The 16,654-nt window shown below is 40.6% G+C and overlaps 1 protein-coding gene across 1 annotated transcript in view; it reads right to left on the minus strand.

The window, feature by feature from the left end:
• LOC136877539 (peroxiredoxin) overlaps positions 1-16,654 on the minus strand; it is a 71,737-nt gene that overhangs the window by 26,961 nt on the left and 28,122 nt on the right. The window contains exon 4 of the mRNA XM_067151662.2: positions 3,281-3,416. Coding sequence (XP_067007763.2) covers positions 3,281-3,416 — 136 coding nt within the window. The remainder of the gene's footprint in view (positions 1-3,280; positions 3,417-16,654) is intronic.

Genomic DNA, 16,654 nt, shown 5'->3' on the forward strand with positions numbered 1-16,654 from the left:
ATTTCGATATCAAGGGAAGCCATGGAAGCTCCAGTAGAGCAGATCCAGGAGCAAGCCCAAGATGAAGAAATGGAGACAGAAGTCCCAACTGGATAGGCTGTCGCCGACTCAAAACAAGAAATGGCAACAGAAGCTCCAGTAGAGCAGACTGCTACCACAAGCAAACCAGGAATATCCGTAGAGACAGAACTGAAGATTTCTGCATCGAAAATCAACAAATTTCATATCGAAACCGACTTTCAACCTATTAGGTCGTGTTGTGGGTTTGGATCCCACTGGTGTCTGGTTGGCCATTTTTGTTCTGTACTTAGCATCTCTTCAACACATACTAAATGTACGTAACACGACCTAATAGGTTGAAAGTCTGTTTCGATTACAATGCGGTCGTGAAAATTCAATATCCATTAAATTTCATATCGACAGACCACCTCGCAACAGTGAATATTAGAAGGAAAGGAAGAGAGTGAGGAAGGAAGCCAAAATAGAGGTTAGAACTTGGACGGAGAAGAAGCCAAGGAACAGGGATCAGTGAGAGGCTATCCCTCCGACAACGCCCAAAAGGCCAAGATCGGGGGATAGTACGCCATCAAGTTCGGTTACAAAACCGCCCGCAAAGAAACAGGTAGCAATAATACCTAAAACCTTTCCAGAGAGGAAAATGAAAGAGGACGTTAAGGAACTTTCATCTGCTCTGACAGCGCAAATTAAGTCATTTTTTACTTTCCACCTTGTCAATACATTAGTTGCTTAAGGCAACTTATTGGTTAAAAGTGGTACATGTTTCATATATTATTAACATCTTCAGCCACATAACACTGTTTAGATTAAAAATTTAAAAATTCAAATTCCTCCTCCATTCGACAAGATGAAGGTTGATGATGTGCTTGTCAGAATACATCAGCATGACACCAAAGTAGGGAGAATTATTGCTGGTACAAACAGGTGGGAACAATGGCAGGAGGGTACTCAGAACGAGGAGATAAAGGCTAAGTTAGGAATGAACTCAATGGATGAAGCTGTACGCATAAACCGGCTTTGGTGGTGGGGACATGTGAGACAAATGGAGGAGGATAGGTTACCCAGGAAAATAATGGACTCTGTTATGGAAGGTAAGAGGAGTAGAGGGAGACAAGGACAATGATGGTTAGACTCAGTGTCTAACGATTTAAAGATAGGAGGTATAGAACTAAATGAGGCCACAGCACTAGTTGCAAATAGAGGATTGTGGCGACGTTTAGTAAAATCACAGAGGCTTGCAGACTGAAGTCTGAAAGGTATAACGGTCTATAATGATAATGAATGAATGAATTAATTAATTAATCAACAAACTATGTGTGGATAATCCACTCCTGGATAATTGGGCGTTTGCTGTAACATCATAATCACGAGTGTGCATTTCACTAAGAAAGAAAATGCAGTATAGAAGTCAGTAAGAGACATACCACACAAAACAGAGATAGACATGGGAACACTGAGAGCCAATCTATATCGGGAAAGAGATAAATGACAAGGGAATAACCCAAATGCAGAAAAAATACCATACAGGCCAACAATAGAGCATTAATTGCAATGAAGCCAACTTGAGGAAGAGGTAAAAGAATATTTGAAGCCAACTACCAAAGAAGAATTATGATGTTTGACTACCTAGCACAGGGCACCTTATTTTATGCAGCAGAGATATGGGGATGGGCAGAGCAACCAAAGCTGAAATGCGTTACTTAAACTGTATCTTGAAACTGGACTGACACACTAAAGTATATTGTATTTGAGAACATCAGAACGGACACAAGAATGAGAATGGCAAAATTCAAAGCAAAGGTACGGCAAAAATCATTAGCTTTAATAATGAAAGAATGCTTGAAAGAAATAGCTGGCAGGAAAGAAGGACTATCCAAATGGGAGACAAAATGGCCGAAATATTACAAATGAAACAGCTTGTCACCAGAAGAAGTCAAAATTAGTCGAGGACAAGACAACATTCTGGACAACTTGCACAGGAGATAAAAGAACAAGCAAGAAGTTAGATTCAACAAGATAGAGAGAGACCAATACTGCTGATACACTTCATTATTTGGTATGCGCATTGAACACTATCTGATAAAAGTCGAGAACTTTCCAACTTTCAATGCATATAATTTATTATGTTGTCATGGATGTGTTTATGATTAAGTGCTCTCAAGTCTGATCAGATGGTCAGTGAACCACCAGGGCAAAAAATACAGGGTTAGTTAGAGAGAAGACCTCTCTTCTCAATCTTCACACAAGTACCCAATGACCCGGATTGGGGTCGAAACCTGTACCGCTTCAGCTTATAATTAAATAGGAATGTAACACTACATTTCTTATTTATTTGTATTGAATAGGTTGAACTACGTTATTTGTTATTTCAATTTAATTGTGATACAGTTCAATATGGAACATCATGAAATTTTTATCTTTAAATTAACCAATTATGGTTAAAATTCCCGACCTTGCTGGAAATCAAACCCGCAACTGACCAAAGGCCAGCACGCTAACCATTTAGCCATGGAGAAGGACATCATAATAATAAAATGCTAAGATAAACTACACATGCAATTCTGCATGCTGGAGGAAATGAAAATACCCTTGTGCATCACAAAGAGAAGCACTATAGAGGTAAGGGAAGGTCATAATGAAAACATGACAAGTGTATAGGAAGCGTATTTGCTACAATTTGGTACAGCTGTCAATGCCCTGTTATTGTCCAGAAGGATGAAAGTCAATGTTTTCTGTTTTGCTTTATGTCATAGTTATGGTGAGTGTTTATAAACACATTTGTACTCACTGCACATGGGTGACAGTCTGTGTTTATGACAGACAGCAAGAGCTTGTAAACTTCAGGTTACATACTGTGGACGTTGATCTTCGTACGGACATGCCACACAATAGACATCTGTATGCCTCCGTGCCCATACGAACCCACCTGTCTTCATTCTGTACAAACTGCATCTGCAGGTGTTGTTACCATGCAATAAATGTTTGGTGTGGTACAATATTTTGACATTTTGTGTATTCTACCATGTCCTATGTCTCTACCCACAATGTACCTCTGCAATGGCGCCTCCATGGTGCACAATTTTTTATGTAAATAAGTGTACATAGCAATCTCCAAAAACAAAATAAAAACCTGATGCAACTACCGTTTCTTCAAAGTTTCAGAGTAGCGAGCATTACAGATTATTTATAAAGACCTATTAAAAGATCCACAAATTACGCTGTACATTGCTCAGTTTCTTTCTTGCACTAGGATAAATATTACCTTGCGGGGAGTGTTGATCCATGCCAGATGACTAAAATGTGAGTCTGTAGAAACACCAATCACTTCTGCATTGATTGCTTTGAATTCACTCATCCTCTCACTGAAGGCAATGATTTCAGTGGGACAGACAAAGGTACTGCAAGGAACAAGACAATCATAAGATACATGATAAGAAGAAATACTGCTCTTTAGTAATATTTAAAAAGCATCATTTAAAAGTAGTCAAAACTGAGGAAGAGTTAAGAAGAAAAAAACAGGATTAGCCCAAACATCACAGTTTTAAAAAAAAGTACACAGTGATTTTCATTTTCAAAGCCACTTTCCAACATTTCAGCAGTGTAAGTGGAGCACCCGCTAGCTCCATTGTCTAGGAGTAGCTTGTCTATCTCTTACTTCGAAGTCCCAGGTTGGATACCTGCCCACATCAGGGAGTTTTATTTCTATCTGAGGGCTGGTTCAAAGTACACCCAGCCTCTATGGTTAGAACTGAGGAGCTATCTGATGGTGACATAGCCAAGAATAACGGGCAAGAGGACTTTGACGCGTTGAGCTGCAGGCCTTCGGGATGGACAGTGGTTACTTGGTAGGTGAAGGCCTATTAAGGCTATTGCGCCATGGGATCAGGTCTGATCTGGTCAGGTGAAGCACCCACCCTCAGTTTTGGTCTTGATGGAGGGGTTAAGCCCAGATACCCTTCTTGCCGGGCTGAGTGGCTCAGACGGTTGATGAGCTAGCTTTCTGACACTTGAGGCATACTTTTTATTAAAGCATAATGTTAAAACATGCTATGTTGCTAGATTTTTGGCCTATTTCATGTTTAAACATTAAAATATGTTAGTACGTTGTTTTTTGTGCCACAGAAGTAGTGTTCACATGTCCTCTAGTGGCATGCATGTCACAGGTTTGCCATCCCTGGTATAGACAAACATGGCTTCCGTTCATGTTCATAAGACGGTCCAATGGAACATCTTTACAAAAGCTGCAATTTGCCAACTACTCCAGTTGGGATTTACTTCAAGTTGTAATATTCTTTTCTCTGCATGAAGAGCACGTCTAGGTCCATCATGTGCAGAAAATGGCATTAAGTTCCCTCTGTCGGCTATTCTCTACACGACTGCTAAAATAATACTTGTGTACGAAGCCTTTTATTGTTGATATCATTCCGCATACTTCCGAGCAGCTTCTTCCGTGCTGTGTCATACTTCTCCATACATTAAAATACAGTAATATCTAAACACTCCCATGCTGTGAACTGATCCAGGGTCATTAGGTCAATGCCTTCGTTTTCCACTGTGTAACGTGATCTGCAGCTTGACTAACGGGAAAAAAATCGTAACACATGCAGCCCCACTCCACCCTCCCCTCTTTCAAGTTTTCTGCTGGTCACCCAAACATTTAAGCATGAGAAGCAATCACGACACTCTGATCTTACACGATCGAATTAACTACACAAACATGGCATTTGTAGCTCTAGAAAATGCAATCAAAAATGTTGAGCAGACCAAACTATTTGAGATCCTCACAGCAATCGGAATCAGATACTGAGAGAGAAATCTACAATCTGTACAAAAATCAGTCTGCTAGTCTGCTGTGATAAGAATAAGAGGCTATGAAAAAAGAAGCAGCAATCCTAAAAGGAGTAAGGCAAGGCTGCAGTTTGTCTCCTCTCCTCCTCAGTATTTATACAGAAGAGGCACTAAAGGAAATTTGAGCAGAATTTGGAAAAGAATTCACAATCCAAGGAGAGGAAATCGAAACTCTGAGATTTGCCAATGATATCTGACTCTGCAGAATATCTGGAGAAACTGCTGAATGGTATGGACACAATTATGGAGAAGTAGTAAAAGATGAAAATAAGTAAATCCAAAATAAGAATAATCAAGTGCAGTTACAGAAAGTCTGGTCATGCAGGAAATATTAATCAGGAAGTGAAGTTTTAAAGGAAGAAGATGAATACTGTTACTTTAGTAAGAGAATAACTAATGATGGCTGAAGGAGGACATAAAATGCAGACTAGCATAAGCAAGGAAGGCCTTTCTGAAGAAAAGAAATTTGCTTGCTTAGAACATTGATATAGAAATCAGAAAGATGTTTTCTGAAGACTTTTGTCTGCAGCATGTCATTGTACGGAACTGAAACATGGATGACAATTAGCTCAGAAAGAAAGAGAATAGAAGTTTTTTGAAATGTGGTGTTACCAAAAAATGCTGAAGGTGAGATGGGCAGATCCAACCATGACTGAAGAGATACTGAATTGAATTGGTGATACGAGAATGATCTGGCAAAATTTGACCTCAAGAAGAGAGAGAATTATAGGACACATCTTAAGACACCCAGGACTTGAACGAGTTTTTGAGTGGTAAGAGCAGCCGAGGTAGATCAAGGCACAATATGACGAACGGATTAGAGCAGATGTAGGAAGTAGCAGTTACGCAGAAATGAAAAACTTAGCACAGAATAGGGTGACATGGAGGGCTGCATTAAACCAGTCTATGGACTGATGACCCAAATAACAACAATGAAGCATTTTATTCACCACTTTCTATGGTACCTAGCTATCTCACAAAAAAGTTAAACTCTCTAATCATCAGTAGTTCACAAATGGTATTAAGGTCCCAGGCTTTGTAATAGGATCTACTAGCACTAAGTTACCTTTTCTTTTATTCTTCTTCAATAGCTGATTTTTCCTCCTGATAATGTTAACACTGTCATCAACAAAACAAAAATAACAATTCTAGAACATACTATCTGTCTTTTCCTTCCCCTTCTCTTCTACCTATTTCAAATGTGGATGAGCCACAATTCTTTAGCAGGACTTCCCTTCTTCGTGCAGTTTTCAATCAATTGTGGACACCTAAGACTTCAAATATATTCATTACATTAACATCAGATAATGACAAAGAAGGATGAGAGTCGAATACAGGCAGCCGAAATGAAGTTCCTGAGGAGTATGATACAGAAGAGTAGAAGAGAGAAAATCCGGGAAGAAATTGGAGTGGAAAAAATTAATGATAGAATAGAGAAGAGCCGACTAAGATGATTTGAGCACATAAAGTGAATGAGTGATGAAAGAATGCCCAAAAAAGGTGATGGAAATGCAAGGAAGGAGAGGCCGTGGACGACCACGATTGAGATGGAAGGACACAATCCAACGCAGTATCATACAAAAGAAACCTGGACTGGGACATAGTGTTGGAGAAGGAGTGGTGGAAAGACTGAAGAAAGTGGAGAGGAACCCTATTCGCCCCTACCCGGCTACAGCTGGATAAAGCAAAATGATGATGATGAATGGCGAAAGAATATCAGAAGCAATCCATAGGAAAATCCATGAATTACACGCTACTAACTACATTGGTAGGCCTAACTCTTAACATATGGTATTTCACTGATTAGTACGAATCTAGTTCACAAATCTAGAAAAGGTCACATGGTTTACAAAGAAAGGATTGTCTGATTTTGCACTGTGCTGATCATTCAGTATAAGTAGAGAAATGTAATCAAGGAAGAGCAAACCTAATGCAGCAAGATCTTAACTCCCACAGGACTGCAGACAATATTCTACTTTCCTTATATCTGTTTCCAGGTCAAAAATGCTGTACGTGAGTGAACAATACAAGGGTTGGAACTTTAATAGTGGCAAATATTTACTGTAATTACAAACAATACAAAAGAGATGCATGTTACCAAGTTTTACTGTCCTTCACAGCAGTCACCAGCATTGTGTACAACTCATTGCCAGTGATGTGGAAGTTGTAGGATACCTTTTGATAGTTTGAATGGAGCAGTCTATTGCCTGACAATTCTCTGGAACAGTTGTGAAGCAGATGCCACAAAGTGGTTCTTTCATCTTAGGAATGAAAAACTCACAAGGGCTTAAGTCCAGGGAGTATGGATGGTACAGCAATTCCCAGCCCCATCAACCAAACAAATCAGCCACAGCTTGCACTGTATACAGCCAAGCTTTGCCATGCAAAATGATGGGTGGGTTCAACAGAAAGTGTCACAACTTCCTTCTCATACTGCATGCTATGAAGGTACATAATCTGTTAGGATAACACCATCATAATTGTACATGAAAATAACAATAACCTTCACATTGCTGGAGTTCTGATGTACTTTTGATCTTCGTGGTGACCCGTAATGACTCCATTCGTTCGAATGGCGTTTCAGTTGTGGCTTGTAAGATTTGGCCCATGTTTCATTCAGTGTCAGGATACGGCATATGAAAGCCTTTCCTTCGCACTCATAGCACTCCAAGTGGTTACAAACAGCGTTGTATCCTAACCATTTTTGCATTTCCATCAAATCACGGGGAACCCATCATGATGCACTTTTTCTCATGCACAGGCGTTCTTTCAGAATGTGAAGCACAGTCGTATGCACTAATCCAGTGTCTCAGGCCAGCTCACGAATTATATGGTGTCAATCAGAGTCCAGTAACATGGCAAGTTGTTCTTCATTGACACTTGAACGACCTCGCCGACGCATGTCTGCCACATTTTTACATCCCTTGTTGAAGGCTTTTACCCACCGTGCCATTGTTCTGCAAGCCGTTTGAAGACCTTGATGACACTGTGGTACTGTACGACCTCTGGCACATTCAATCTTTATCCAACTCCATTGTTCCCATTTCAAAAACATAGTGACAACATTACCTTAGACCGCTAGCTAACATGAGGCTCTGTTCCTGTTGAAAGTTTGCATGCGCATAATATGCAAAAGATTATAGCAGAGATGAACATATTAGGTACAGTCAATTGTATGAACTAGCTTCAATGGGTAGTCACCAAGGCAAATATGAGAGAGTAGATTGCCTAAGTTAATAATGAATTTGATCATGGAACAAAACAGATGCAGAAGAGTCCTAGGATATATGATTATATACAGTGTTTATTGATTTCAAGCCCGAGTCAATGGTGCTGGCCTTCCAAGCACAATTCGGTGATATCTGAAGGTGCTCAAATGTCAGCCCTGTGTCGGTCACTGTACTAACATGCAAAAAAACTCCAGCATCTCAGTTCCCTTGAAAACCATAAAAGCAGTCATAAAACCAATAACAATATATTTATTAATGATTTGCAGATAAGTAGGTCTGAAGAAGAAGAAGAAGAAGAAGAAGAAGAAGAAGAAGAAGAAGCCACAGTGCTAGTTAAAAATAGAGGATTAGGAAAATGGCATACAGTTGTTAATGTAACACTAAAATGTTTACTTAAAAGCTTAAAGTTATATATTTGCTGATTCTTTGAAGGGACTACAACCGATGGTTAAGATATCAGAAGGGCACTGTATAGTTTAAAAATCAATTTGAAAAATACAAAATTTATGGTTATTAGTAAACAAAACATTTCAGAAAAATTATTTATAAATGGTACAGAAATTGAGAGTGTGAAGAAATTTAAATACCTTGGGAGCTGTGTGAATTCAGATTAAGATCCATCAGTATAAATCAAATGATGAACAGAACAGGTACAAAATGCCTTTTTCAAGATAATTTCTACTCTGAAAAGTCACCATTTGAACATTCAGACTAAACTTCTATTGGTGAAATGTTATGTCTTCACAGTCCTACTATATACAGTAGAGAGATAGACACTGACAGTAACCACTACAAAAAAATTAGAAGCTTTTGAGAGGTGGGCCTACAGACTCATTTTAAGAATCTCCTGGACAGCTCACATTAAAAATCTTGAAGTATTGCAGAGACACAGGAAAGACTTATAAATTATTAAAACTGTGAAGGAAAGAAAAATTTAATATCTAGGACACATAACGAGATAACCTGAGAGATTTGGACTCCTTCAGGTAATACATGAAGAGAAAGTGGCTGGCAGTCATGGGCGTTGGATGACCTGGCTAAATAATTTAGAGATTTGGTCCAATACTTCGACAGAACTACTTCAAACTGCGGTCAACAAAAGTAAAATTGTCATGTGGACCGCCAACATCTGGTAATGGATAGGCTTTTGAAGAAGAAGAAGAAGAAGAAGAAGCTTATATAGAAAAGGTAGGATGTTATGTTTTATGTAACATACATATCGCAAAAATAACCAGTCCAGTTACAGGGTTACTTATTAATACAGTATAACGCAAGTTATTTAACTAAGCAGTGAATAATCCGTTGTGTTCACCAAAGAGTGCGCGAGGGAGCGAGAGATATATTCTTCACTTACGTCTGATGTTGACAGTCCTTTATTCATAATGAGTTGATTACCATCAGCTGTAAACATCGATTAGCCATGTCATGTCAAAAGTATACTGTATCTTCTGGTACATTGTGCTCCCTGCATGACACCTATAGAACACTGTAAGGATCGAAGTAAAGCCATTAATCTACTGAAGTTAGGCCCAATGAGTTCTGAAATCTGCTCCGCATGTATCCTGACTCGCTGTGATTACCAAACTGTTACATGCTAATGCGACTGCCACCAGCATTTTTAAAACCCCCTTCAGTAGTTCCTGGAATGGATGAGCGAGTCAGACTGGGGAGCTATCAGCCAGTCTGTGGGCTTCTGTTGTCCTTTCCGCCTGGTGTCTCCATGATTAATCTGGAAGATAAAAACTAGAATGTTCATATTCTGGCTGTATCTCGAAGATAGTAGAACTTCATCACCATATATATAAAAGCAGGTTCACCTCAATGAGGTGTTTGTGTTGTCTTATTGAGTGTTGTATGACGAGCAGTCAGTTACGAGTTGTGAAATGAGAGTTCAGAGTGTTCGTCGCCATAAGACCTATTTGTGTTGGTGGGACGTAAAGCCACTACCAAGAAGTAGTTTGGAGTGTGCAGTAGTTACATGAATTCACTGCGTGAGATATCAATCTTGCCTAGAGTCGAGCCAAGTGTACACTCATTGTGCATTGTGATAGCCAATGGACGAACAATCTAACCTGACTACATGGAACTGCTGTGTGAAGTGACTGTAATGCGTGTGCAGCAAAGTGAAACCTGTCTGTCAAAATTATGGAAGATCGCCTGCTCTAAGTAAAGAATGCAAGCCAAAGTCCCACCGTGAAGACAAGGGACTTTTGTAAATAGCCAGTAATTAGTGAAGTGTTGTCATTCCTTGTCAAATATATTGTGCGTGTACCTAAGAACTGGCTAATATATTGTGCGTGTACCTAAAAACTGGCTAATATATTGTGCGTGTACCTAAAAACTGGCTGATCCTAGATTAAATTAGTTGAATAAAAATGTGTGTTATTTGTAATAAAAGTGGTGTCAGAAGACAGAATAAACCCCAATGTGACATCACCACAATGTGAGTCAGCAGACCAGATACTCCAGGTTTTGACCACCGCTGGAAGCATTCCAGATCGTGTTTACAGTGAGCACGCGCACATGCACACGCGCGCGCACACACACACACACACACACACACACACACATCTTCAAGTTTCCTCTTGTGATAATTTATACAATGCCACTGAGACCAGAAACCACACAATAATGGACAGTCAGTAAAATGCGCTCTTCGAGAAGGAGGAAGAGGAGAAGTAGAAGAAGATGGAAAGGCCAGAAGATGAATGGCAAAAAAAAAACATAAGAAAGGGGAGACTGACAGAGATCGAGGAGGGTCGCTATAACATAAAACATATTCTGCAGACAGAAATAGGGAAAGTGAGAGATGAACTTTAAGAAAAAAATGAACACATTACAACACAAGATTGACAAGAAAATTGTTGAAAAACAGGCACAGTAGATGAGAAAATAGATGCAGCAGACCAAAGATTTAACACTAATTTAACACTATTTGCCAGGACCTGCATAGAGAAGTCCCCCAGCCATGTGATACCGAACGAGTTTGGACCTATGTGGAAGGGGCCAATTGTCTGCAATACCGAGTTCAACCAAGGAGTTGTCACCAACGTTTGACAGGAAGGTGCCATGGAGTACGCATCTGTGGCAGTTCGCAATGGCCTGTTCTAACTGTTGAAGCAAAACTAATTCTGGGAGGGGACACCCTCTATGTCCTACAGGAAACATCAGAAAACACTCAAAGCAACTAGCTACTAGCCCACATGGACGCTTGATACTGAAATCATCACCCCCTAACAGCCCCACCAAATACAGCTTCAAACCAGAACTCAGAGGAGTATGAAAGACGCCTAAAGAATTTGAGACAGATGTTGTCCGTCTCTCATCCACCTGGATTACTCATCAACACCAGAAGAATTCCTCGAACAACTGGATAGGCAGAGCTTCATAGACGGACAACGCAGCCCAGATAAACAACAGGCCCTTTGCTTCACCCATCACAAGACCATCTGAAACACTCTCAGCTACGTGTTGGAGTTTGAGGCCGCAAAGCAGACAATGAGAGTACAGACTGGAATCTGTCACCCGGAAGTGGACGAAACTATGCAGCCAAAGAAAGGTAAATCCCTAATTGACTTCCTTGAAGCTGCAGCGAAGTGCTTTGAAGCCAAGCGGAACCCAGCAAACGAGGCAACTGAATGACACTCGAGCCAGTGGATGCCCTGAGGATATGCAATCTGCTGGAATTGTGGTAAGACCTCCAGACGGCATCAGGACTACCAAGAAATCAGGGAGACGATAATTTCCCAACCCACCCTTATGGGGCAAAGCCCCAGCAGCCCAGGCCCTCACAACGAGACTACGATTCAATGATAGCAGCCTGATGGTAGAGTCGTCAATGAGATAGTGTGGAGTATGTTGATGGACACTGGAACAAGGACCACTGTCAAGCCAACAGGTGCATGGTAATGGAGAATTCAGCCCTTGCAGGTGAACCTTAACCTGGTGACTGCCAATGGAGAAATGAAACCTGTCCATGGTGAGATGGTGATGGGATTATCCATGGGGCAGAGGACAGTGAAGCACTGGACTTTTTGGCAGACATCATGGACAAGGTAATCATCGGACTTGACTTTCTGAACGAACATAAAATCATCCTGAATATGAGTTCCAATATGCTTTGGTATGGGTATGTAGAAAACACTGCATGACCGGTACAGGAAGGCACTGCTTTATGCCAGTGAAGCTCCAAGACTATCATCCCCACTAGGACCAAGGTGGATGCAGCTGAGAACATGGATGGCGAAAACAAAGTTCCCTGCTGAAGGACTACCATGGAGTTAAAGGGAAACTAGAGTCATGGAGTCATGATACCTGGATGGAAGTATGGAGGGATGACAAGGATATCAGACTACTGGTCGAGAGTAAGAGTACCCTAGTTTCGAGGCCTGGACGAACACACATCAGCAACCTCAGCCCCAAGACAACGTCATACAAGTCACAAAAGGATTTGCTGCAATGGGAAGATGTTCCTGGAGCAAATGGTTACCCCACAAATAACGGTGGCAGAAGTCATGAACGATGTTTGTGACTTAGCTTCGGGAGGAAACCTTGAGATCAAGAAAACCGTGGAGATAATTTAAAAAAGGTTCTACTGGGTAGAATGCTGAGCGGATGTGGAAGATTTCTACATGAAATGCAACAAGTGTGCAGCAAGGGACCAAGTCGGAAACATAAAGGTCAAATTGAGAAAAATATGGGAGTGCCCCTTGAGAGGGAGACAATTGATGTGGCCTCACCATTCCCTACAAGTGACACAAGAAATCGCAATATACGCGTCTTCAGCGACTAGTTCACAAAGTGGCTGGAGGATTATGCACTCCCGAACTAGGCGGCAGCTATCGTGATGCAAACGTTCGTGAATGAGTTTGTCAGCCGATACAGCATACCATTAGAGCTACTTTTCAACCAACGACAGAACTTAAGTTAGCAGTCTTCTAAAACCTGTGCTGTGTCTGTTGGGTATCTGGAAAACCAGTACCCTGCCTCTAAATTGAATCGGATGGTTTAATAGAAAGGGTTAAACAAGACCATCTATAATCACCTAAGAACATCAGAGAGACTGAGATCATCACCTTTCTCTATTTCTTTTGGCATCCTGGTCTGCAATGCATGAGGCCGCAGGATGTAAGCTAGCAAGGACGCTATTTGGAAGAGAACCGTGCTTCCCGGTGGATTTACCATTTGGACTACCTGAGAACAATCCTACCCTGACCAACCAGAACCACCTGGATCTGGCAAGAAAACATGAGGATGTTCATGCCACTGACCAAATGGGATTGAGGATAGAAAGCAACCAAATGAAGGCATGATATGACCAATGAGCAGGCGCTACAGGATATTGCCGACGATGATGATGATGATGATGAAGCTTGTTGTTTAAAGGGGCCCAACATCTAGGTCATTGGCCCCTAATGGTATGAAATGAGAGGAAATGCAATGACAACATAAAAGTCCAAAATCCTCCACTGACCAGAATTCAAAACATGAGGACGAAGAATAAATGGATGGATATGAATATGAATTTAAAACAATCAGTGGATCCGACCCGCAATGCCCCACATTCCCAGAAACTTAGCGTTAAATTATAGTATTGCTGACCAAAGGACAGCTTCTACAGCAAAATACTGACTCAATGCTTGCAGTCGAAATGGGTCCAAAATCCAGGTCATCGGCCCCTCATAAGGGTACTTATCGCTAGGAAAATAGAACCATGCTATGTGTCATGTTCCAGTACTAATCAAAAGTAGCATAGACTCGTGGTATTCCACACATTATGGTACGACTCACAGGTAATGAAATTTGCACGTGTAATACGCACCTATGGTGTTTCGCACATTGTGGCGCCATTTACAGGCAACGCAAACCTATGGTTTTCCTCACATAAGTGTACTAACCACAGGGACTCGTACTATCCTGTGGTGTTCCTTATATAGTGGGTACTAATCGTAGGCAAGCCAGAACCATGGTGTCACTAATATAGTGGTACTAATCACAGGTACTGTAAAAGCCTGACCGCACGGTGCTCCTGCGTGCTATTAATCAAAAACCTATTTGGTACCTAACACAGTGGTACTACGTGCAAGTAAAAGCGACCCATGGTGTTCCCCACGTGGTGGTATTAAGCACAAGTAGTTTCATGGTTCTAATTCAATCATCCCTTGATGGCCCCTTTTTAGTCGCCTTTTACGACATGCAGGGGATACAATGGGTGTATTCTTCGTCTGCATCCCCAACCCACAGGGGGTTATGTGTTTGGTCCGCGAGAGGTATTTTATTTCCCTCAAGTCCGCCGGCAAGCCACTTAGGACCCCACTATCCGCCACCTGGGACGCGCCACATGGGAGTATCAGCTCTCCCCCTGCTACGCCAGCGTAGTACGTTTGTGGCCACAGGGTATCATGAGAACAAACTAGTGTAGCTGTATAATCCCACATGGAAGAGGGGCTTGTCTCCCAAATTCCAGAAGGCATGGGAAGGTTCTTACTATGTTCTGGAGGGAATAAATAATGAACAGAACAGAACCCAAGATGAATGTGGGTCATCTGGACCAACTGACACCTTACTGAGGAACAACTGGGAAGATCTTGATCTTGTTGTGCATTTTGACAATAAACTGATGTTCTCTGTACAAAATATATGCAGATACTTACAGAGTGTTAGGATTTATTAAGAGGCGCTCATGTAACTTCACCAATCCCTAGGCATAAAGTTTCTATACAACTTCTTTGTAAGAAGTCTGCTAGAATCTGCATCATCCACTGGAATCCCAGCTATGAAGTGTATGAAAATACAGTAAAGTTGAAATGGTGCAAAACAAATATCTTAGATAGCTTATATACAAAACAACTAATTATCTTAAATGTGATTCTTATGATGATTTAATGAAACAATGTGGCCATAAGACCTTGGCAAAAAGATTAGTAATCACAGTTCTTCTAATTATCCATGAATTATTGAACAATCCTATTGGTAGCCCTAGCTTGTTCTCTCGGTTCAACTTGTCTGTCCCATATCCACCTATCTGCCCAAAATACATTACTTCCAGCTGTTCAACACAGTAATCCACCAGTGTTAGAATCAATAAAAATATTCAATAAATATACCAAAGAGTAGAGTCAAGATATTTTTCCAAAGTTCTTGATAAGTACACCAAAGAATAGGAAAAAGAACTGAAAACTCGCAACATCTGGAAACCTGTCATGTTAGGAAGAAAACAGAATAATATCAACGTTACTTGCTTAGACTTTGCTGATGATTTGGCAATCCTCTCTTGAGATGAGCAGATGGCAATTCACCAGATTGAAGTCCTCAAAGAATGTGCTAGGAAAGTTGGTTTACAAATCTCCTTCACAAAAACTGCATTCATGGCTAAAAAACACATTGAACCACACACGTTGTTAAGAAAATATGGCACAATAAATCTTAATCATTTCAAATATTTAGGTGAAATCATTGAACCCACAGGTACAGAAAGAATAGCACAAGAAACACGTGAACTTAAATTGCGGAAAGCATATGGGAAAACCGCAAACATCTACAACAAAAAATGCAAGAGCATTCACACAAAAATTCGACATTACACGATGGTCGTCAAACCTGAAACATTCTATGCCAGTGAGGCCTTAAACCTCAATTATAAAGGGGATCTCGAAAATTTCAGGAAAGCTGAAAGGAAAGTCATCCAAACAATCTTTGGCCCAAAACTTACAGATGAAGGATATCGTCTACAATTGCACAAGATCATTGAAAAATACTCAAACAATGAAACAGATTTCCATAAACGACGAATGAAATTTTTAGGACACATTATGAGGCTAGATGACAACCGACTAACAAAGAAAATATTGATGTACTCACAAACATTAAAAACGACAATGGTTTGGATCAATCAAATCCAAACTGATCTCAATAATGCCAACATCAAACCTACAGATATCGAAGACCAAAGACAGCAAAACTTTCAAACATAAGATCTAGGCCTACACTTGGGAAGTTGCTTCAGAAGATAAGCCCAGCAGATCTAGGAGAAAATTGAGCTGACGCAACGTCGAGCTAAACATAGCAACGTGATGAAAGAATTCTGGAAAAACAAGAAAAATAACAACAACAAATCATAATTTGCTTTATGTGATCCTTTATGGGTCAAAACAAACTAAAATAAATAAATAGAAATAATAATAATGGCGTGTGGTCTCAGGAGAGGCCTGGTGCAGGTCTTCCGATTTGGTGCCGTGTAGGTGTCCGTGTCTGTGATGATGGGGGCCTACCTGAGATGAAATCGAATGCTGAGGACATCACAAACACCCAGCCCTCAAGCCATACGAATTAACTAATAAAAGTTAAAATTCACAACCCAACCAGGAATTGAACCTGGGGCCCCTCAAGCCAAAGGCCAGCATATTAACCATTTGGCCGTGGAGCCAGACATTTCCATAGAAAAAGAAATGTAAACAAATAACATTCTGTTGTCTATTCCAAATTAACTTCCCACTCTGCCAACTCTTGCTGTTAAGCTTTAGTTCACTTCCATGTGCCTACCGATACCATCTACTTCA

The sequence above is a fragment of the Anabrus simplex genome, chromosome 7, assembly GCF_040414725.1.
Source record: "Anabrus simplex isolate iqAnaSimp1 chromosome 7, ASM4041472v1, whole genome shotgun sequence".
Lineage (NCBI taxonomy): Eukaryota > Metazoa > Arthropoda > Insecta > Orthoptera > Tettigoniidae > Anabrus > Anabrus simplex.